This window comes from Coptis chinensis, chromosome 8, assembly GCF_015680905.1.
Source record: "Coptis chinensis isolate HL-2020 chromosome 8, ASM1568090v1, whole genome shotgun sequence".
Lineage (NCBI taxonomy): Eukaryota > Viridiplantae > Streptophyta > Magnoliopsida > Ranunculales > Ranunculaceae > Coptis > Coptis chinensis.
The window spans coordinates 81,703,521-81,726,136 of NC_141463.1; the positions used below are offsets into that span (position 1 = coordinate 81,703,521).

The following is a 22,616-nucleotide window of genomic DNA, read 5'->3' on the forward strand; positions in this document are numbered from 1 at the left end:
TTGGAAAGTCGGAACATACTGCAGTTTAGTAAGCTGATTGCCAAGTGATTATTTAGCCCTGATGAGTGGCCTAGCCGCTCAGGGCTAATGTGTTTAATATCAATTTTCTGGACAACATTCTGGAGAGGATGAAGTTGGCTAGTACATGCACACAATTTAAAAAGAAACCAAATGTTAGAAATTTAGAATATGTTGAACCCATTGGACATTTGGACTTAATCACGGTGAGACTTGAGATAGTCATATTTGTGCTTGTGTTGATATTCATTTTTGTTGCCGCAATTCAAAATGCTCCTGGCCTCTTGGGCTTTACTATCGGTACCTTCGAAAATTAAAAATTGGGCAAATCTCAACATTGAGACTGGATGAACTGCTTATTGCTTGATGTAAGCTTATGTTAATTGTCTAATGTTTACTTCTTATATATAACATACGGCTTATACGAGCCAGCCGATTAGCTGTTATGGTTTCCATACTTTTTGTCTATTTCTGTTTTTTGGTCTTTTTTAGTTTTAAAACCTTTCACAACTTTTATTGGTTTTCTCTCTATGGCCCACGTGTGTAATATGCATAGTTCGGGATTTCGGAATTTTTGGAATTCCGGTAAATCCAAAAACCGAAATCCATTAAATTTCGACCCTATAGAATTCGGAATTTCAAATTCATTCGGAATTTTGATTATTTCGAAACTATATTTAAAATTTTGATTTTTTGAAAAACCGAAATTCCGAACGGAATTCCGGAGTTTCGTTCGGAATCACGAACTATGGTAATATGTACTCAATGCTAGCGCTAGTCGTTTTTAGTAAATCAAAGTTTACTAAAAACAAATTATTTTCGTTTTTATTTTTTGAGCCTAATTTAGAAGTGTCTATATAGATAAATTAGAAAAATATTTCTTAGTGTTTCAGTAGGTTTTTTAAATAATTTGATAGAGTTCTCTATATAAAGAATTTTATGACAAAAATTGTAATAAATTCTTCAATATTATCAATAAACTTATATTTCAACTTATCTTTTTAATGTTCTAATGATGTTTTTTAATACCGCTTCCCCTACTTCACAACTTCACCAATTATTATGAAAATTGATTACCCGAAATGTCTAAATATTTCACTAACTTAATGGCAATTTTGTTCTGTGGCTGTTGGACTCTCGTCAGCAGTGAACCTTGACTACTTGAAGTGGAGTGCACTGACTGACCCACAGTCCGGAGTTTAGGCAACATTGCACCAACGCGCATCTAGCCAACATGGCCCAATAACCTGGTACCCAAGGAAACTATAACTTGAGAGTTGAGACCTCCTTTAAGGTGTGGCGTAATCCAAAACAAGTGCGTTGCAATTCCAACTTTCGAGTTGACTATTACAAACAATTTCAAATCCCCACTTTGGCATTCTTTAATTAGAGAATAGAAAATTAGCAATTAAGTCAAATGATCAACTTTTGAGAATCATATGCCATAGAAGAATGATCAGCTTTTATGGAGCAATGTATTTGTTTCAATCAAATTTCTGTTATCAGTTGTGAGATGGACCAACATAGCGAAGATTTTCTATGTATATTCCACTGATGATTAGGCGAACTTATATATTTGGAGTTTTGACTGGGTGAACGCGTTGTTGCTTAGTATGGTACGGTAGAACGTTTTTACAAGATACCTTCATGGCTTCATTGATGGTTCCCATATGAGTTGCGGCAGACTTTAATACCTGTAACGCGTTGAGTAGAACAGTAAGTCTAGGACCATGAGAGTTCACATGCTCCGCCAGCCCCATTGTTGCTTCTTACAAATCTCAATTTTTCTAAGCTTTTTCTTTCTATTTCAGAGAGACAGATAGACTTCATTAAAAGCCAGCTGACCCATATGATATCTGATAATTCGGATTTGTTAGTCTGATTAAGAACAGGGAGATTGCGGAATATATATATATTCAATAAAAAGTAATACCTATGCAATATGCATGGGAGATGAATCAATTCATTTTGACATAATTTTTTTTCCTTACTAAAACAAACAAATATTTATGACATATGGCCATAGGCTCATTTAGCATTGAAGAGTCACTTGCCTAATTTTCGCTGTTGAAGGAATTTCTGTAGGTTGAGAGCTTGAGAGAATTTCTGCAGGTTCAAAACTTCAACTCGAGGCGAACTTAACCACCTCTGGACCTATACTATTTGACTGTTTCTGCTGCTCCTGTTGTTATATATATTTACGATACTATTCTGTAGTTAAAATGTAAAATAATAATCTGTGGCAACTGGCAACGCAAGGAGTGCAGCTGAGGCAGCGAACAGTTTTCCTTGTCACAAATTGAATAGGTCGCTCTGCATTATCTAATTATTAGAAGCTAATCTCTTGACGCCAAACACACCATTATGGACTTGTGGTTCTAACTTCTAAGTCAAATTATATGATATATAGGGGCATGTACTTCCAAGTATACATGCATGAAACAAAATGCCCTAGAGATCTGAAATGCATGCATTGTTTGTCACATTTGATATTATGATCGAAATGAGCAATAAAATATCACAATCATATTAAAAAAAAAAAAAAAAAAAAAAAAAATATCACAATCATATTAAATTTGATTGATCATATTAAATATATATGGGCCTATATTGTAGAAAAATTATGTCCCACATTTGCAGCTATGTGTTTGGAACCACATGAATAGACAACAGATAGTCAAATAATAATCATCCATGTTCCGATCCAAGTTCCAAACATATAATACCAAAAACTCTTATTAGGGGGGTGGAAAAGTTGTTTGATACTTTGATGACCTCCTAAGACCAGTTCATGAATTCATACTAACACCCTTAATAATGAATTCGTGATGTATTGATGTAGAGACTTTAAGAGAAATAGCCCAGTTTCAATTAACAAAAATAATGTTATCATTGTTATGTCGAAAACTCAAAATATGATTTTTTTTGTATGAGGGCTATCTTTCCCTATCAGTGAATAGAGTATGAGTCAGCACTATGGTAGCATAGTTGCGAGTATACTTTTCAACTTTTAACCTTTGGATTATCTACTCAGGAAAAAAAATGGAGAAAGTGAAAATGCACCTTGGAGGGTTAGAGAGTGAGAGCGAGTATTATTTGAGGTTGCTTAATTATTTGAGTATCTAGAATATCAAAATTTCTATATATTGATGACTATGTCCAAGAAGAACCATGATAAACCACTATAGAAGTGCTTTGACTGCTTTCCTTGAGAAGGCTTCAAGAATTCCACCATATTTCGCCAAGATGCTCTAATAAGTCTCTAACAAGAAAAAATCAAATGAAGTTAAATAGGAATTTAGGAAGAAACTAAAAAGAATAATAAAAAAGTTATTTCAAGCAAGTGGCTACTGGCTACTGGCTAGATACATTCTATTTCCTTATATTTTTTTTTGTGGACCTCATACAAAGAGGTTACCGAGCACGTGAGTTTAGCAGGTAGACTTATACTTAAATATCAACTGAGATTATTTGTCTCTCAAGCAAAGCAGTATTAGCTTGAAAGCTAAACAAAGTCAACACATCACGCCGGCACCCGAAACTCACTCGAAACCGCCACATTCAAACCCGCGTAAATCCAAAATATACTTCATTACTTTCCATTTGTAGCGTATCCGATATTTTTCATATATCGGTTCTTGTTTTATTACTTTTTTCTTCCCCACTCTCATTTCCCTTTCTTTAACACAAACAACAACAACAACAACAAAAACTCCTCATTTCTTCTTCTCTTTCTCTTCTTTCTTTAACACAATGGATAAAAAAAGGAGATACACAATACTTGTTTTGTTCTTGTTTTTCTGGAATTTGGATTTGAGCTGGTCACTTAACTCTGAAGGTAGTATAAAGTAGTCTTCTTTTGATGTTTTTGAAGTTGCCCCTTGGTTCAAAATATAATATTTTTTCTTGTTAAACAGGTGTGTCTTTGTTGAGATTTAGAGATAAAGTAGTTAAAGATCCATATGGTGCTTTGTTGAATTGGAATAGGAATGATGGTGAAGAGAATCCTTGTTCTTGGTTTGGTATTGAGTGTTCAGATGGAAGAGTTGTTATCTTGTAAGTCTTTTTATTTCTTTGCTTTTGAGCTGGAGTTTTTATGATTATGTGGTAAACATGCTTATTTTGATTAAAGATCTTGTTTAGTTATAAGAGATGTTTATACTACTAGTAAGAGTTCTTTAGATTGAAATATATAATCTTTGCTATATGACTAAAAAAAAAAGATTATACTCTGAATTTGATATAGAATCTGTTATATAACTGGATGTCGCAGTATATAAGAAATGATTTAAGCAGAAATTGCATTTTATCCAAGAAGATAACGTAAGTCGGGTGGAAGCCTGAAAAAGCTAATTCTTAGAGGTTACACATATTTTGCTAAAAAATAAATGCTGTTAGAATTTGTGTTTGATGCAATATCTGAAATGTATTACAGTAGTTAAGGTGACATAGAGGTGGTACAAGAGATTGTTGTGGTTTCAAATGTCTTTTCTTGTTGTTGCATGTTGGTGTGAACAAGAATTTCTGTTTTGATTGATCCTAAAGTCAAATTTCTATTACTACAGGAACTTGAAGGATCTTTGTCTTGAAGGAACTATATCACCTGAACTTGGGAACCTTGCTCGTGTTAAGTCCATGTAAGCACATAATGGTTCCACACTCTCAAAGTAATAATGCTTTCATAGTTTTAGTATCTCAGTGTTCCTGAGATGTTCTGTGCAGTCAGTCTGCCCATCAGTAACATCCAGGACAGTGTTATCGTAGTTTAGTTTCTTGGTCGGACTTTAGTATTATCAATGTTACTTCAGTACCCACCGAGAAGGCTAGTGAGAGAAGACCAATGTATTTATGCAGAACTGTATACATTTCTAAGGATGTGCCTAGAGAGATGCTTTGCTCTTCTTCTATTGATGCTGATGTTAATACTTATGCTTTTAATGCAGTGTTTTGCGCAATAACTCTTTCTCTGGAGCTATCCCTGAAGAGATCAAAGATCTGGAGGATCTAGAGGTACTGGACTTGGGGTACAATAACTTCAGCGGTCCACTTCCAGTAGACCTAGGAAGCAATCTTTCTTTGACGATACTGTGAGCATTTGGATTTTAACTTTTGAGTTCTGATAAACTTCTCCTAGGTATTCAATAACTGTTATACTTATTTAACTCAACGTCTATTTTGTGTAATGCAGACTACTTGACAACAACAAGTTTTTACGAGGCATTTCTCCTGAACTAAACGAGCTCTGGAAGCTCTCTGAAATTCAGGTAGATGAGAAGGATTTATCCACTTCCGTTCATGGGAAATCTTGCAACAGCCGATCCATTTCACGGTAAGCCTAGTTAATGTGGACACATTTTCAGTATATTTCTTTTTAAGTTAGCATGATTATTATCGATCAACCACTCTAAAAACCAAAAAGGAACGAAAAAAAATATATATGAAGTACAACCACCAGGGCCTTGAACAACTGAGCTGCCAGACACTTACAAAACATCATGGTTTGTCCTGGTATATAACTCCTGTTAGGACATATGATCTTGTTTTTTGTCCCCTCAGAACATTATTTCTTACAGAAGCATATTTAGATGTATTAGCGAAAATGTAGTCGCAAGTGGTTTATTATTCTCCAAGTTCGCTTCTTTAAAAGTGTGTTTGCGTCTGCAGGAATATTGTTGAAGCTAGAGATGTAGCATATCGGAAGCTGTTGCAACTGGAAGATTCCTCTGTTTCTCGAAAGGCCAAAGACAAAAAGAAAGCACCAGTGTGGACTCCATTACCTTCACCATCACCATTTAGTTCTCCATCTCCATCACCTTCACCAACACCATCACCATCTCCATCTCCAGTTCCATCAGCGTCGCCACCTAGTAATGCTACTCCAGCTGAGTCTCCCCATGGCGTAGCCAAACCACCATCCTCTCCTTTAGTCTTACCTTCTCCGACAGCAAGCCCCTCAAGATTAAAGCATTCCAGTTCACCTTCAACTTGGCTAATTGTTACTGGATCCATAGGGGCTGCAGCTATTATGTCTGTTTTGGTTGTCGGCATTCTCATTCTTCGAGGTAATAAGGCAGTCATTATCAAGCCTTGGGCCACAGGACTGAGTGGGCAGCTGCAGAAAGCATTTGTAACAGGTAAATCTTCTTTCTTATTTGAAAATATAAGTTGCTTAGTTCTCAAGGACATTGACTGGACACAAACTACCAACAGTATAACCAAGTAATAACAGCACAAGGGAAGGAAAGGATACTGGGTTTGATGCTATGACCTTCCTACTTGTCTGAATGATCCTGATTAATATGAAAGATTGGTTGGTTATAATTGTTTAATTAGTTTTATTTCTCTTGTTGGGTGTCTAAATATATAATATGCTTATATGCTGCACGTGGCATTTTGTATTTGCTTTGTTTACTCCATTATTGCTGTATTTTATTGCTGCATTTATGATTGGAGATCAATTGATTATTTTTGGAAATAATATATCAGGTGTACCAAAGCTCAAGCGATCAGAGCTAGAGATAGCCTGTGAAGATTTCAGTAATGTAATTAGCTCTTCCTCAGATGATATAGTCTACAAAGGAACACTGTCCAGTGGCGTTGAAATAGCAGTGACATCTACAACAGTAACATCTGCCAAGGATTGGTCAAAGCATTTAGAAGGAGCGTTTAGGAAAAAGGTAGTCTAGTAACAGAGTTTCTGAGAAGTTAACCAAAAAATGAATTGTTCCAATCAAGTTTCACTGATGTCCTTAACCCCTGCCTTTGGTTATTGTTTCAGATAGACACATTATCAAAAGTCAACCACAAGAACTTTGTGAACCTTCTTGGGTTTTGTGAGGAAGAGGAGCCTTTTACTAGGATGATGATTTTTGAGTATGCTCCAAATGGAACACTCTTTGAGCATCTGCATAGTGAGTATTTCATTGCTCTTCCCAATTCTTTTTAAATGGTTATTTCTCCTAAACTTATTTGTTTCATTTGTTTGGCATATCCTTGATTTGTCCATTCGCTGAATTCCTCATAGGATATTTTACTTGGAGTGACTAATTTAGTTAACAATCTGATTCTTTCAACAAAGTTTAGTACTGTCGAAATTAGACTCATCATCTTTATTTTCATTGTTTCCAGAGAAGTATGGTATTTGAGACTTATATAACTCTTTGTAAGAAAGTTCGATTGAGATATTACCGAGAAGAAAGGAGGAACTGATCTTTAAGACTTTAACTAGTTACGGTCTCGAACATGTCCACTAAGATTCACAACGTCAACAATTGGATTTCTGAAATTTACTTTGAAACACCAATGCTACAGTTTTCTGTAGCTTAATTACTAAATTCTTTTGACAATTCAATAAATTAGAGTCTTGGAAGAAGAGCAAACCTGGTGAGAGGTCAATGAAAAAAATGGTTCATGTTAACTTGCAAACTTATACCAGCAGTAGATTGGCTTGTTATGCCACATATTAGCCAAATCTGACCAATGCAGACCAGCACTTCAGCTGATGATTATCTGGATTAACCTTGGTAATATGAGACTAAATAAGTAAGATTGGTTTTCCTACATTAGAAAATGAAATGCACAAAGGTAATAAGGTTTGATTCTGATTTGTCTTGTAAAAATATTCCAGTCTGTATGGGAATCAGCACAATTTCATGGATGTTAGATAGACTATGGAATTTCTAGGTTTAATGCATTCTGGTCCCATAACAAAGTTACTTGTTTCAGATCAGGTTTATTTAAGTTGAAATACGGTTTCCTTTAAATGTAACGAGAATTAGAAAAGCCGAGTTGTTTGTTCAACTTGGGATTGAAAGCAAGTTGCCTGATACTAATATAGTTGTAATGTTGGGCTATGGTAGATTGATAGATGTCCTATATCTTTTCTGTCTTCTCAAGCATTATTTTTTATTGCTGAATGCTGATATTAAATTGGCATGGTTAATGCAGTAAAAGAATCAGAGCATCTGGACTGGGGAGTAAGATTGAGGATTGCAATGGGAATAGCATACTGTCTCGAACACATTCATCAAATGAACCCACCTGTAGTCCATAAAAAATTGCACTCCTCGACTATATATTTGACTGAAGATTATGCTGCCAAAATCTCTGATTTTGGTTTCTGGAACGAACCAACCATGGCGAAGATGAGGTCTGCTGGCATGGATGATACACCATCAACAGATCCAGAGAACAATGTATACAGCTTTGGGGTAATTTTGTTAGAGATGATAACAGGTAGGTTGTCAAACTCTTTAGATGATGGACCCCTTGTGGACTGGGCATTGAACTTTCTTGGAAGGAAACGGCCTTTCAAAGATATGGTAGACCCAACCCTGAAATCTTTCCAAGAGGATGACATTGAGAAACTGTGTCAGGTGATAACATCTTGCATACATTCAGATCCAAACCAGAGGCCAAAAATGAGTGAGATTACAGCTTGGTTAAGAGAGATTACTTCGATGACTCCTGATAGAGCAACACCGAGACTTTCTCCTCTTTGGTGGGCAGAGCTTGAGATCCTTTCTACAGAAGCGAGCTAATGGCTGAAACTATGCTTTTACTACAGTATGGTAAAAATGTTTTTCTTAGTGTTGTGTGTGCAAAAAAATTAGTTGTCTGTAGGTAGACATTCCTTGTATCTCATTTGGGATGGTGATATGATACTTGTACATATCTAAGAGAGATGTTTTGTTTCCCTTTTACTTTTTCCTTTTCTTTTTGTCCCTGAGTGTAAAGTGGATACAGTTTCACCTCTCCTTTTAACGTCCATGATGTCAGATGTTGCAAAGTGATGTTTGACAGATTAAAGGCTTTGAGGTTGATCTTGTGTGCCTTCCTTTCTATGGTCTGGAGTGAATACTCCATGCTTTTGTATCCAAATGATGCTTCAAATTTATTCAACCACAACAACATATTCATGAAGATCGATTACAGCAGCTAACAACCAGCAGAGACCATATGAAGAGATTGGAATCCCAGAGTCCGAGAAATCTATGGTACTCTACATTTTCAAGTATGAGCATTCCTGTTTCCGAGAAGGCATGATAAGACATCAACAGTTCAATTCCATTCAGAACTTTTTAGACGATCTAAAAGGCGACTGTCTTCCATCTGCTGCCCCCAGTATATTAGCAATACTGATATTTCAAATTTCACTAGTACAGAAGATCAGTTCACTAAAAACGGATTTCTACTGCTGTCATACAACCAGGAGGGAGAAAAATGAGTTTATTAAGTTTGAAAACTTCATTGTCGATAGAATTCTAAAGCGAACCATCTGACATTCTGACAGTAAAGTCTGCTTTGTGAAGTATTGCATTCATGTAGTTTGCAAAGGAATTGTTACAAAATGCACTGTTTAGTTTGCCTGAAAACCTAAAATTGGGAAATTGAGAAAACTGTTACTCAATTGGATTGGTTTACTTTGGCACTGATTTCGGTTTATTACAAAGTTGTCAGTTCAAGCACTTTAATATTCTGGTCTTTCACGATATAGTGAAAACGGATGGAAAGCAAAATCCTGGTTGTGTATTTTACATCATTGGTTTCCAAAATGACCTGCATGATAGAGGCAAACCTTTATTGATAATATGCAGGCATTACTTCTAGACAACTAGATGAAAATTAACCCAATGGCTTAGGAATGGTGGAGCTTTATCACAGCCAAACTCCATGGAAACTGTTAATGACATCTGTAGGTCAATATTTTCACTGCATCACTTGCAATAAATGCTACCTAGCTATTAGTCAAAATTCAGAACAAAAAAAATGTCCATTCAAACAAAAATGACTGTAGTTCTGTACTTGACACTACTGACTAGACAACCCGCCATTCTCTTTTTAATACAGAGATCAATCAAAACTTCTTCAACCTAATAATAATAATAATAGAATAATAATACCTTACATCGTTTATCTAAGTTGAACTTGAGCTCTGTAAATTCAACACATCAATTTTCCGACTGCAACAGCCCAATGCATAAAGAAAAACAAAAATCAGTCTAGTCTTGATACGACTCCCATCTCTCTCTCTCTTCATCCCTCTGCCTTTTCATCTCCCGAACAATGTCATGTGCCCTGTGGCTATGGAACCGCTCATGAACGTACTTCCTCTCAATAGCCTGTATCTCCTTGATGGCACTTGGGTATGGGTTAGGAGGTGGTTTCTTCCCTTCGAGGCGAGCAATTTCCTTCAGTCGTTTGTACGCCTGCAGCTTTGATTTCTTCTCTGCCCCATATTCCATCTATGGCAGAACAGGAAAAAGTTAGTCCCAAGAGAAAGACTTAGTACATGGAGCAGATGTTTCTTTGAAACATGAAAAAAGAAAACTTAGTACATCAGCTACAGCCATGGCTTTGTCCTCGCTTACTCCCTGCTCTTTTAGTTCAAGCACCTTCCAAGCGAAAATACGAGCTGGAGGTGGATCAAAACCACTAATCCTGTTGAAAATGAAAGCTCCAAACATGTTAGCATTTGACTTGGTCTTACAATTGTAGCCCCAAGTATAATAGCATCCGTTGGTAGCAAGATTGCCATTAAAGTTTAACCATGAAAAAAACTAAATTGAACTACCAAATATTACAATAGAAACAAGGAATTCACAAAACCATACTATCAAACATAACAGAGCCTGTACTTAATAGCGTCGTGATATAAGGAATCAGGGTGCTTCTGAAAGAACTTCTTTACATAGACATCCTCAGGGAGAGCGACCCGCTTGACTTTTCCATTGGTACGCGGAAGTGCTGCAGGCGGGTTCCTAGAATTTTCCCCAATCAAAACTATTAGCATATGCCATTTCATAACGAATGAAGAAGGTAGTGAGCTTGTACTTACTGTTCCATAGGTTTAAGCCAGGTAGGCCTAGCAATTGCAAGTCCTTTAACTAGCTTTCTTGTTTTCGTAAGCAAATCACCTCTCATAAACGACATCCTTAATCCTCTTTCACTCTGGTATAACAATACCCAGTTTCTTAAACAGAATTATGAATTATTTCTTAACCCAGGAGTCCACATTAAAATTATTATTACTCGATACCAACTAAAAACGTTTAATTGAATTTGTTGGCAAGAAATAATAAATGAGAATGTTGTTGGCAAGAAAAACTCACCAGTTACCAGTAGAGCTCGTTCTGAGAACTGAGAACAACGAGGGTGAGTTAGATTTGGGTATTTGTTCGTATTCTCTGGGTTCGGGTTATGATCCACCAGGCCCAACAAAAAGTCCAACCGTGCCATCTAGTTGTGGACTTGTGGGGAAATTGTTATAGGAATTGGTTAGTTGGGCCATAAGATTAGCACATATTATGGGCCTCCAATTAGGATATGGGATCCTGAAGACTTGAATGTTTGCCCTAATATAATTACCACATGAAAAATGACAAGTGTGCGTGATACTGTGATCTGTGTTTGTGACATACACAAGGCTTTTGATGCAATCTCTTCATCATTGTTATTTTCTGATGTACATAAGAAGCAAAAACATTTTCTGATTACAGGTTGGCTTAAAATGAACAACTACACTACATTTCCAAATCTTTGAAATCTTTGGTTTGAGCTCTTATTGTCACATTTAAGACGAACCTGCCCACCTCCTTTGCATAACACTTCTACAGAAGCACCTTGAGTCTGTCTTAAATTGTAATTTTGTTTTGCAATCTGAGAATCTTGTCGAATTGGATCCTTCAATCCACAAACTGTGTGCTTAACTCTACGTGGAAATAGTAGACCAATACCACAAGCCTTGTGGGGAGAATAAGCTTGATCAACCGTTTGAGGACCCTTTTGCATAAGAAACTGTGAAGTAGTAATAGGCTCCCTGAAGCAACGATTCGGAGCAACCCTTTGCATATGAAACTGTGAAGTAGTATTAGGCGCCCTGAGACAACGATTCGGAGCAACCGTTTGAGGACCCTTTTGCATATGAAACATCGAAGTAGTAGTAGGCTCCCTCAAACAACGATTCGGAGCATACGATGATGCTAGTGCATTAGCATCTGGGAGAAAGCGTCGAATGATAAAATCCGGTGACTGGTGCTCTCTAGACTCCATAATTTTCAAATTAATACTACTCAATCCACGCGAATTACTTGCACTATCCGCAACACTCAAGGACTCAGACATGGAGAACATATCTATTGCGTCGGAGAAAACATCATCTTCATCCTCGCCATTACTTTTATAATTATCATTAGAACTGCCTTGAACTCCCTTAGTGGAATGCCATTGACACGGAGGTAGCTTAGGAGGCCTAAACTCGCCCGCACTTACCTCTCGGTTCACTGTGCCTTTAGGTGTCCCTGGAACTTGTTCCCAAGAAAAAGGAATTCTTTGGGAACAAACTTCTTGATCTGCATCAATAGACTTCAAGCAGTTAGAGCCACCTGCGCGCCTTGTTGACAGAATTGGTGCGTTTAAATTCAACTTTCTTAAACGTATTCTGCTAAAATCATCTCCTAATTCCATGAAAGAAACGAGAGTTTCAATGCTAGAGTAGGAAGTATGAACTATAAAGTATTGTTTATGAAAAACATCAAGTAGTTGGGAAATAGGATACTCCATGCATGTTTACCTGTGTTTAGGTGGATGGTTGAAGGCCAACCATGAGAATTATAGTTGAAGGAATTATTAAAAAGCAGGTGTACTGCAGGGTTCTCGTGGACATTTGAAAGCTAAAACATTACTAGAAAGTTTCATGAACAGTCAATGAATGAAGTCTAGCATCCAACACGGTTTGACACTTTGACATAACCGTCCAGCGGTGGCTTATATCGGAGATACAATACGGATTTAAGTTGAATTAGATTGCTCAAGTGTGTAATAAATCCAGTTAAAAATGACAAAAATGTCTTAATTAATTAATAAATCTTCCATCCCAAATTCAGTGTATATTCAATCTACAATTCAATGGAAATTCGTAGCATTTTTCACTTAATCAACCAATTGAACTCTTGGGCAAGAGAGAAATGTTGGGTTTATTTTGGAGATTGGATAATGAAAGAAATTGTATTTTAGATTTTCTTGTAATATCCTCTATTAGTAGCTTCTTCTATAATTAATTAACATTGGGCCTCTTAAATTTTCTTACACCCAAATACTATTTAGAAGGGCTACTTAGGTGTAAATTTTTCGTACCCGTATTGTCCTTAAATTAACGTATGGCTTAACACCTTTTAAATAGGTGAAATTGGTGATTTCAGGTGTTGGTTAATAAAAATACCAAATCCACGCATCTTTTCAATTGAACGCACCTCCAAGGTTTTAAGAAAACTCTCCATATCCCTGCCTCTTGATCGCTCAGTACCAGATTGTCAATCATAAAGATGATCCATGAGATTGCTGCGAAAACAAGCTCAGAGAACAGGTCCCCAAGCAACACTATGATTTTATTTTGTTTCTCTTATACATTTAACTCATGGTTTTTCTTTTCGCCTCTTGCATTCGTTATTCTTTTGTATGATATTTTAGGACCTTGATATGCATTTCAATCTTAGCTTTCTTGAAACTTTAATAGAAATTTGAATTCAATTTCATAATCTTCACAAAAAATCGGATTTTATTGTTTACAAAAATTTATCAAAAGCAAAGAGAATGAGATGGGTCGTTTTTTAGTGACTGAGTTTGAATCAAGTTGAGAAGAGCTTGAAGCTAATGAGCTCATTTTTTGTATCTTTGTAATTTTGCTTTTAGTCAATCCAATTATAAACTTTGAGCTTTCTACTTGCCCTGGTGGGTTGATAATTATTGTCCCTCTTACACGTCTGATTTGAGCTTGCTATGTTAGCTTATGCCTGTTATATCATTCAAAAATCCAAATATCTGCTATATAGTTATTGCATTTTCTATGGTATTTCACGGGTTTTAACAACAACCATTCATTCTCTCTTCTCTCAGAGCAATAGTTTACAATGATTTATCAAAAGCTGAGCGAAAGGGAAATGTTCGTTTTTAATGAATGGGGTTGAAATCTTCTCTGGTCGTGTACCTCCCAATCTCACAAAGGTTTTCTTCACTCCAATCCCTAGCTTGGTTGTTGGATTCATTTTTCTGGTCATACGAAGTATGAAAGGTACTCCAAAATTAGTTCATTTGACAAAAAATACAGGTTTGTTGCGCTTAGAAACGTTGCTACTTGAATGACCAATAGTTACTTAATATATTTCTATAACTTTTTTTTGTCGAGGTATTAAATTAATTATTCGACGTCAGAAAGTAAATTTATATGTTGGTCATATAAATTTATATAGGCGGGGGGAGGGACATAGAGCATGGGCTATGTTGGAGGTCACCTTATGATCCAACTCATGTATTGTAGGTAGTTATGGAGTCGTGGACATTATACTTGAGGCATTAAACTCAAGACCACTACTTCCTTGCTTGACCTTGGGTTCTTGGGTGACTTCCCTCTTTTTATATATTTAGGAGAGTACATGATGATTTTATAATGTACACATTGCAAGTGTTGTACGATAAACAAAACCTTTAAATTTATTCGGTGTTTGCAAAATCTTTCATATGTGATTACTATATTGTAAGGTATGCTTTTCTTACAATAATTTTTCTTCTCAAAACTGTTTATCAACTTGGGTTCTTACAATTATTTTCCGTTAGTCATTGTAACTTGAGTTGGCCATCATTTTATTTCTGCACAAGTAAGAAGAGGAACTTGACATGCAGAAAAACAAATGACATGAAAACAAACAACGAGATCGTAGAATAGAATTTCTAAGTGCCATATGGATAGGGTTTTTGATTGCGTGTGGATGGTAGTGCTGTAGTAAACACAAAACTAGCAAAAGCTTTTCTGTTATTGTTTTGGTTAGTATATTCAATTTTTCATTGTTTCACTACATAGATTTCATAATAGAGTAGATTGTTGATTTGTTCTACATTAGTTTTTCTGCCTTTGGATTTAATTGTTGATTCTCTGTACTTAATTCCATTTTGTTTCATATATACAAGCTGAACAAGTTACTTTGGGATGACCACCACCAAAGATGCATGCAAATAGACAAAATGAAATGTCGCTCCTATCGTTGCTCGATCTGCTTCAGATAAATGTTTTGTTTGTTTGTAGCTTATTATTATTATTTTTTTAACATCAATATAAATATTAATATAAGTACTAATTTACTATGATTAATGATATGTCCTCTTAATTTTTATTTCAATGAGTATAACAAATGGGTTTGTGGTGGTGTTTCAGTGGTGTTCTAAAAGATTTGGTTAAGACTTTCAAACATTTAGCTAAGCTAATCTAAATGTACACGACAAGAGAAATTCCATAAGGAAGATTTCTTTAAATGTATATATTTAGCTTTAAATGATTAGCATATCCATCAAGGTTCTAACGTAAAAAAGGTTGAACACCTTGATTATTGGAATGTTTCTTTAGCTGACGTTTTTTTTTTTTTTTTTTTTTTTTTTACCTCATTTGAAAGTTTTAATTTGTTAGTCATCTAAATAAGGCTTTCCTCTATATCTACTACTTCTTCCTATTGTATTAATTAATGAAGTTTCGAAACAGGTCAGTTATTTTTATTTTTTTAGTTGATGATTATTAAAATCATTTGATTAGTTTACGATTTTGGTAATTACTTGAAGATATGACTTCCGATTTTTGGGTACTTTGTTTGCCAAGTTGAGATCAATCTATAATGTCCATTAGTCCTGCCTTATAACTTTCATGTGAATGGATTTGGGTGCTAAGTTAGTTATACAATTTATCAAGTTTGAAAGCTTGAAGGGTTCAACCTAGAGTTTGATAGATTACATAACAAGAGCTATACAAATTGAAAGGTACTTGCTCGGTATTGCATTTTTTTGTAATGCTTCTGGCTTTCCTCATTTTTACTTAATTGTATAAGGATTGGTTAGTTTCTTTCGGTTATTTGAAGGTAGAACGTACTGTTGTTAATTCCTCTTACATGTTTCAGTAAGGACTGAGACAGTAATTAAGCTACCTAGCTGAGGAATGTTTCTTTGTTGCACATTTTAAGCCTCTGCTTTAGGATTTGAACTGCTCAAAGTCTTTCTAATATGGTTACAACACAATGGACATTAAACAATTGTAGCATGTAGAAGTCATGTCTCTATTGAGACGAATTACAATGGACCTATAAAATTGTGAAATGTATGATGTGCATGAAGATTACATTTTCTTTTTAATCCTTAGCATGAATCTTGATACGGAAAACATTGTTATGATCTCATCAACTACTTCATACGAATTCCAAATCAATTTTTGCTGGTGGCTATTTTTTTTTTCTTTTTTGGCTCAACTTCTCCTGCCCAAAATCATGTGCTCTTTCTGTGTAATGGGACACTATGACAAGAACGTTTTTAGACAATCACTAGCAGCTATTACCGTGGAACTCACGGTATCATTGTAAGCAGTCTTATCCTTGATATTGATTGCTGGTATATAAGTTGCAACTACTTTCTGTATGCATTTTCTTACCATAGTTAGTTCTCATACGCCTGTGGTGTCTTGGGCAGGTTGTCTATGACGTAACAGATCGGGAGAGCTTTAACAATGTGAAGCAATGGTTAAATGAAATTGATCGCTACACAAGTAAAAATGTGAACAAGCTTTTTGATGGAAAGCAAGTCTGACCTTACAACAAATAAAATCGTGTCATATGAGACAACCAAGGTAAAACTCTACTCTGATTTATTTTGTGGGATAAACCAAGGGGAGGGGGTGCGCACGACACTGGCCTAAATATAAATAATTTTTATTGTTAATACTTTTACCATATTATCAAGGTCAAGGCTCTATGTGTGGAGTGTTTGAAGAAATTAATGTTATTCTATCTAAGAGCTTTTTTATTTGGTTTCATGACCTTATATTTCTAGGTCTAGCTGAAACTGTTTGCTTTCTTTTCCTACTTGGCTCCAATAATTTTTTCTAGTTGGACTAAATGGTGAATTGGTAATTACCTTTAAGGCTATAATGTCAAGAAGTGAGATTGAGTTACGTCCTTTGATTTGTTCCTTATCCCGAGTGATATATTGTGAAGGTATAATGAGAGATGATGTTGTCTAAGTGGTACATCTGCAAATATGTAATGACATATATTATTTATTGATAAGGAAATACTTTTGACAAGTATTTGATAAAATGAGTTAGTACCTTTTCTCTATAAATTAACAAAGTTTCTTCGTGATCTAATTTTTACACCATGCCGACACCATCAATGTCTTTGTGTGTGTCTGTCTATAAGCTATATGTATTTTACAAACTTAAGAAACATATGTTGTTGAGGAATATTGTGATTGAAAGTATTTTCCAGTCTGTCAAAGGTTTTATCTTCCTATATTGTATAAGGACTTCTTACATGGTGGACGGACTAGGTCCTTATGGCCTTTGTGGTATATGTAGTTGATATTCTATTTGACTAGGTCTTCATTAAACTTTTCTATGACATAACTTTTATTTCTTCTGTGTTGTTATTGGAATGAAGTCAATGAACACTTAATACTGAGTGTTTTTTTACTTGAAAATTGTGGAGGTTGATAATCATTTAGAGTAATGTTTCTTTACAGTCCTCTTGTGACGAGAGCAAGTGCGAATGTTGTCAGTATCATTACCAAGTATGTTGTTCTAGCTAGCGAGTAGCCAGATTTATTGTCATTTCTGTTTCAGTGCGATAGGAAAGTGTACCATGCCAATGATAACATTTTTCCTTTGTGCCTCACTTTTATCTGCAAAACAATTTCATTATTGTTTTTCTAGCCTCCTTGCTATTCCATCTGAATGTTGGAATTCAAAATTGTTCGGTAGGTTGATATGCAGAGAGCCAGAGAATTTACTCAAGAAAAATGGTCGAGATCATAGTACTGCTGAATCTGCTAATATATCACTTTATTTTCGCAAAAGTGACTACGCAGGAGTTTTGAGAAATGGAACAATTGACCTTTGTATTTCATTTTTGTGTCATTTTAATTATTTTCACAAATATGTTGAGAGTCATATTGACCAATTGTCTACTTCATTTTTTATTTTTCCGTATATATACAGGCGATCAAATACCGGACTAAAACATGGCATGCATAAAACAGTTTAAACTTAGTTATCCCATTTCATTCACTGCGCTCGGTTTTTGCCTTTGTTTAGTATATTAGTGCTACGTTTGACAGTGTAAGGGGACCCTGATATAACTAAGGTTTGAGCAATTATGTAAGGGGACCCCTGATATAACTAAGGTTTGAGCAATTATAAGTCCAATTTGTGCAAGTCGAGTTTGAGCAATCCTTTTGGTCACTTGATTAAGAAGAAATTCATTATCGATTATGAATATTCATTGAAAGTTTGAAACACTAACATTCTGTACTATGTAAACAAGTGCATTCACCAAATTTTACAGAGATTTTTCAATTATTTTTCTACATTTTACGAAAGTTCACTCATCATGTTTATATTTTCAAAATACGTGCATCGCACGTGTATTTTTTCTAGTTCAAGTAACCATGGTTGCCAAAATATCTGTGTACTGAATTCGGTTCTAAGCACTATCAACCGAAGGTTTTTTCCGGGTAAACAATAACAAAATTTTGATATTTTTTAAAAGTGTCAATAAGTGGTGATATTTTCCAGACATACACAGTTATCTAGGCTTGGATCCATTTGGAGTAGTATTGGACTGGGCCAAATGAGGCCCATTAACACAAACTGGTTTTATATCTATCCCTTCTCATTCTTCAACACTCAATCACCATTCAAACCTCACCCAAAAGGAATTGGAATTTTGTGAACAAATATTGAAGCTCTATCAATCTTTTCTCGGAATGAATTTATTAAGTTCCAAAATTGAATTCGAATCACAAAATTACAAATTGGTCTAGACTTTCAAATTTTCTTCATGGCTGATCAAATTAGGCACAAATGAATTGATATTAGCGAAAAAAAAAGAGAGAGAGAAGATTTGGGTCAAATTCTTTGTTAAGTTTTTTATTAGAAGAAAATAGAGAGAAATATTTCTTGTTTGTTTTCCAAGTCCTAACTCGAATTCTTTAGGCAAGGCTTTATTTTGGTGGTTTTTTTTTTTTGTGAGTTGGTTTTCTTTATCCCCTATTTTTCCGGTATAAGATTTTGGTTTGGGGGTCTTTCCGAAGGATAGAACTAACACAAATGACCCAAAAAATAGGGGATTTGAATAAAGTTGGTTTACATTGCAATATACACGGACGCGTATTTATATGTAAATCAATGATTATAAATAAAATAACGAGTCAAACTCTCTCTCTCCTTTTTCTCTCTCTCCACTAGCCAATCATAGCCGACTTTGGATCCGACTCCGAATGTTTTTTTGTGTTGGGCCATGTGGTGTAGTCGCCCTCCTCGCCAAATTGACTTCGAAACTTTTTAAGGGACTGGACCATGGGATTGTAGTCGCCCCCAAAAGATGGATAGAACTAACACACATGTCCAAATGTGCGAAGTCGATCTCTAATTGGGTGTTTGCAATAAAACAACGAGTTAAACTCTCTCTCTCTCTTCCCTTTTCTCTTTTTAACCAGCCGACTTCCAAAATGATTTTTTGTGTTAGGTCATGTGTTGTAGTCGCCCTCCCAAAAGATAGAGAGTGAATTTGTGAACAAATTTGTCCACAAATAGCAGCTTCTTATTAGTCCAAACACATTGTGGGCCGGATAAACAGTTTTTGAGCAGGTAAATAGTTTTTGGGACAGCACATTAGATCTTGTGGACAACAGATACTTGTATGTCCACAAAATTATTGTCCAAAAGAGATGTCACAAGACCACAACCGACCTTGTATGGAAATTTGAGCTCCTTAAAATTCATAACAAGCTGACACGTGTTGAAATTGAAGAGACAGCATCTCTGAACCACGTGTCCCTATCCATACTTTAAGTCTTTAATTGATACTTTGTCTGCAATCTAGATGCTTGTTGATAAATAAGCTAGCAAAATGAGTTAGAAAAACAACAAAAGAAAAGATATGGAAGATAGTGTAACAGAGAGTGAGAAGAACATGGCTCCTTATTTGAAGGTGAATACAAGTGCGAAAGTTGATGAAGAAGATCAAGTAATAAGAGAAGCTAATGGAGAGAAAGGAGAAAAAAATGAAGATGAGAAAGAAAAGGAAAATGGGGGTTTTTCAATTATAAACAATTTTATCTCCACCTTTGTATCTCCTTTGACTCCTAAGTCACGAGAGAATGTTGGTGATGGTGATGGTGATGGTGAAACTAAAAGAAAAAGAGAAGATGAAACACAAAAGGGAGTAGATAGAGGTAATGGTGGAGGTGGTGCATTTAGTAGTCTGGTTTCCAACTTTTTTCATCCTAGTGAAGGTGGAGAGCAAGAGAAGAAAGAAGAGGGAAACGGGGTTGTTGAAGAAAATAAGAAAGCTAAAGTAGAAGAAGAGGATGGTGGTGGAGGGATCATCAACAATATTGTCTCTAAGATGCCTATCTCTCTTCCAGGTAATATCTGTTGGTTCATTTAATTATTTATAAACTATTTAAGAAGAGTGTCTACTTGATTATAGACTAATTTAATTTTGTACAAATTTTTATGTCCAGAAGAGGCTACTGCACCACCAACTGATGAGGCTTCCATTTTGATTCACTCAATCATCCATGACTAGCTAACATATAGCTACAACGATTAGTCACTAGCTAACATTTTCGTTTTTAAGTATTTGGATGTGTAAGTTTATTGAATGATTTGTATTTTGATATTAATTAGGAGATCTTGTTAACTAGTACACATTTCTTTGTTTTTATTGTTTTCGTTTAACAGTCCTCTTTGTAAACAAGCACTCGTACAGCATCTTCAACAGAAAATGTCAAAGCAAGGGTTGGACTACATATTTTAATGTTTAAACTTTAAAGTAATCTTTCCCTTAAAAAAGGGTGGTAGTATTCTCACCGTATTGCATTGATAAGCTCCCCCAAAATATATTTTCTACCTATTCTACCCTTCTCTCCCAATCATCAGTCGGTCAGTGACAACCTTTTCCTCCTCTTCCTCTTGAGGCCGGTCAACACCATCATCTACACTGTTGGTGTTAACAATCGTGAGAAATATTTTGAGCATAATTTTGCATTGAGCATATTATATCAATTAATTTACTCCAATTTCCGACTGCCTTCCACTCTATTTCAAACCCCCTCAAATTTGATCAATTATTAACCATTAGATTTCTTCTTTGAATAATGCTTATGAGGACTACCTAATAATTTGCATCAAAGTTAAACTTTTAAGAAATTGTTCATTGCATAATTGTCCAAATTATTTTGATAGTAGAAGAATCACTGACAATGGTGTTCATAGAAGATGAATGAAAAAAAGTGGAGGTACAGTGGTAGTGGTAGTCGATCTACTGGTACTATGTGGTAGAGAAGGGTATAATGGGTAACAAATTCTTTTTGCGGGGAACTTATCGGTGAACACGGTGAGAATATTATCACCCTAAAAGATGGACAGGATTGGACTGCTTATTTATAAACTAGATTTTTGGACCCCTTCAACGAATGGGACTATTTTTATATAATTTTTTTTATTTTATTATTATGTATAAAAAATCTGACTTTCAAATTATATTGAAACTTATATAGTAAATTAATTAATCAAAGTTTCTAGTGCCAATAATTTTTTATGGCTATTAAACAAAGCTACAAACATAGAGCGGTGAACAAAATCCATTAAAAAGTAAAAACTTGCGTTGTTGGTCATCAGTGTGGGGAAGACTGGCACGAAGGAGTTCTACTGGCATTTCCTTATCATTTGCTACTTCTAATCCCAATTACTGTAACATTTAGACCCACTAAATAAAACAATTAATTATACCTCTTTGCTTCTACTTATACTTGTAAACGACATATTAAAATAAAATTTTCATATATGAGAAGCCACAATTGGTTTTAATCTAAGGGTTCAATCTAAGTTTGTTTTTCTCTTATTCCAAAAAACTACAAAAGAGAACTAACCTTAGAATATTCATTTTTTAGTATTTAACCTCAGAATACTTATATGGTCAAATAAAATTAAGTACAAAACAAAATTTTGTTGAAATCTTACATATAGTTAGTAGAGCTTATGCATCAAAATCGATTAAACAAAGATATGGAAAGAAAACTCGATAAAGAAAGCAATTAATTAGTCCAAAATTTGTGGTGTCTTTTAAATTTTTTTGTTTTTTAATTCTTAGCCCATTAGTATACTTAACACGTGTTGTCACTTTAGCCACTTGCATCTCTAATTTCTACACGTGTATTCTTGCTCTGATTTTTTTAAGATAGCAAATGGGTTAACCTATCTCTTGAGTATCTATCTTCAGTTGACTTTAGTAAAGAAGTAAATTCAGTAGCTTTTAAAATTGCTTTTATTTTAAAAGTGTTGATTTTATCCTTGGAGTTTTTAATATTTAGTCCTACTGTTAATCACAATATTTTCGTTTGGTCCTAAAAAAAATGGATGTTCATTAGAAAATGGTCAACTCGCAGTCAACGCTAAGTCAACTCAGTGAAGCATCAATTTTAATAAATGAATAATTGTAGACCAACACAATTTTTTTTTTTTTTTTTGCTCGGTAAGATTAAAATTCGATTAAAAAAGAGAAAAAAGA

At 35.0% G+C, this 22,616-nt stretch overlaps 4 protein-coding genes and 1 long non-coding RNA gene across 7 annotated transcripts; 3 read left to right on the plus strand and 2 right to left on the minus strand.

The window, feature by feature from the left end:
* The first annotated feature begins 3,722 nt into the window (after nt 1-3,722).
* LOC147483465 (inactive receptor-like serine/threonine-protein kinase At2g40270) lies at nt 3,723-8,713 on the plus strand. Its single transcript, XM_086576548.1, has 9 exons — nt 3,723-3,856; nt 3,936-4,074; nt 4,584-4,655; nt 4,962-5,105; nt 5,207-5,347; nt 5,683-6,152; nt 6,505-6,695; nt 6,797-6,929; nt 7,966-8,713. The coding sequence occupies exons 1-9, from the start codon at nt 3,772-3,774 to the stop codon at nt 8,556-8,558; spliced, it is 1,968 nt and encodes a 655-aa protein (XP_086432674.1). The 5' UTR covers nt 3,723-3,771; the 3' UTR covers nt 8,559-8,713.
* A 1,058-nt stretch (nt 8,714-9,771) lies between these two features.
* Nucleotides 9,772-11,184, minus strand: LOC147483466 (uncharacterized). Its single transcript, XM_086580388.1, has 5 exons — nt 11,130-11,184; nt 10,856-10,968; nt 10,656-10,778; nt 10,356-10,458; nt 9,772-10,262 (listed from the first exon to the last, which is right to left on the minus strand). Exons 2-5 carry the CDS (start codon nt 10,948-10,950, stop codon nt 10,020-10,022), a joined length of 564 nt encoding a protein of 187 aa, XP_086436514.1. The 5' UTR covers nt 10,951-10,968; nt 11,130-11,184; the 3' UTR covers nt 9,772-10,019.
* Nucleotides 11,185-11,451: 267 nt separating this feature from the next.
* Nucleotides 11,452-12,601, minus strand: LOC147483467 (uncharacterized). Its single transcript, XM_086578358.1, has one exon. The coding sequence runs from the start codon at nt 12,577-12,579 to the stop codon at nt 11,536-11,538; it is 1,044 nt and encodes a 347-aa protein (XP_086434484.1). The 5' UTR covers nt 12,580-12,601; the 3' UTR covers nt 11,452-11,535.
* Nucleotides 12,602-13,207: 606 nt separating this feature from the next.
* Nucleotides 13,208-17,992, plus strand: LOC147483468 (uncharacterized). Of its 2 annotated transcripts, XR_015205917.1 has the most exons (4): nt 13,208-13,381; nt 13,912-16,405; nt 16,516-16,672; nt 17,804-17,992. It is a non-coding gene; the product is annotated as an uncharacterized LOC147483468 (long non-coding RNA). The 2 variants fall into 2 exon arrangements; XR_015205916.1 differs by lacking the exon at nt 13,208-13,381 and having other exon boundaries at nt 13,445-16,405.
* Nucleotides 17,993-19,927: 1,935 nt separating this feature from the next.
* LOC147483469 (uncharacterized) lies at nt 19,928-20,755 on the plus strand. 2 transcript variants are annotated; one of them, XM_086580737.1, is made up of 2 exons: nt 19,928-20,469; nt 20,569-20,755. In XM_086580737.1, the coding sequence occupies exons 1-2, from the start codon at nt 19,983-19,985 to the stop codon at nt 20,631-20,633; spliced, it is 552 nt and encodes a 183-aa protein (XP_086436863.1). In that variant the 5' UTR covers nt 19,928-19,982; the 3' UTR covers nt 20,634-20,755. The 2 variants fall into 2 exon arrangements, with proteins under 2 accessions (XP_086436863.1, XP_086436864.1); XM_086580738.1 differs by having other exon boundaries at nt 19,929-20,469; nt 20,572-20,755.
* Nucleotides 20,756-22,616: the final 1,861 nt, after the last annotated feature.

Coding starts and splice junctions, on each gene's coding strand:
- LOC147483467 (XM_086578358.1), bottom strand. CDS start 12,579: ATGGAGTATCCTATTTCCCAACTACTTGATGTTTTTCATAAACAATAC.
- LOC147483466 (XM_086580388.1), bottom strand. CDS start 10,950: ATGTCGTTTATGAGAGGTGATTTGCTTACGAAAACAAGAAAGCTAGTT. Junction 10,779..10,855: donor TGGCTTAAACCTATGGAACA/GTAAGTACAAGC, acceptor GGAAAATTCTAG/GAACCCGCCTGCAGCACTTC. Junction 10,459..10,655: donor TTATATCACGACGCTATTAA/GTACAGGCTCTG, acceptor CATTTTCAACAG/GATTAGTGGTTTTGATCCAC.
- LOC147483465 (XM_086576548.1), top strand. CDS start 3,772: ATGGATAAAAAAAGGAGATACACAATACTTGTTTTGTTCTTGTTTTTC. Junction 6,696..6,796: donor AAGGAGCGTTTAGGAAAAAG/GTAGTCTAGTAA, acceptor TTATTGTTTCAG/ATAGACACATTATCAAAAGT. Junction 6,930..7,965: donor ACTCTTTGAGCATCTGCATA/GTGAGTATTTCA, acceptor TGGTTAATGCAG/TAAAAGAATCAGAGCATCTG.
- LOC147483469 (XM_086580737.1), top strand. CDS start 19,983: ATGGAAGATAGTGTAACAGAGAGTGAGAAGAACATGGCTCCTTATTTG. Junction 20,470..20,568: donor GATGCCTATCTCTCTTCCAG/GTAATATCTGTT, acceptor TTTTATGTCCAG/AAGAGGCTACTGCACCACCA.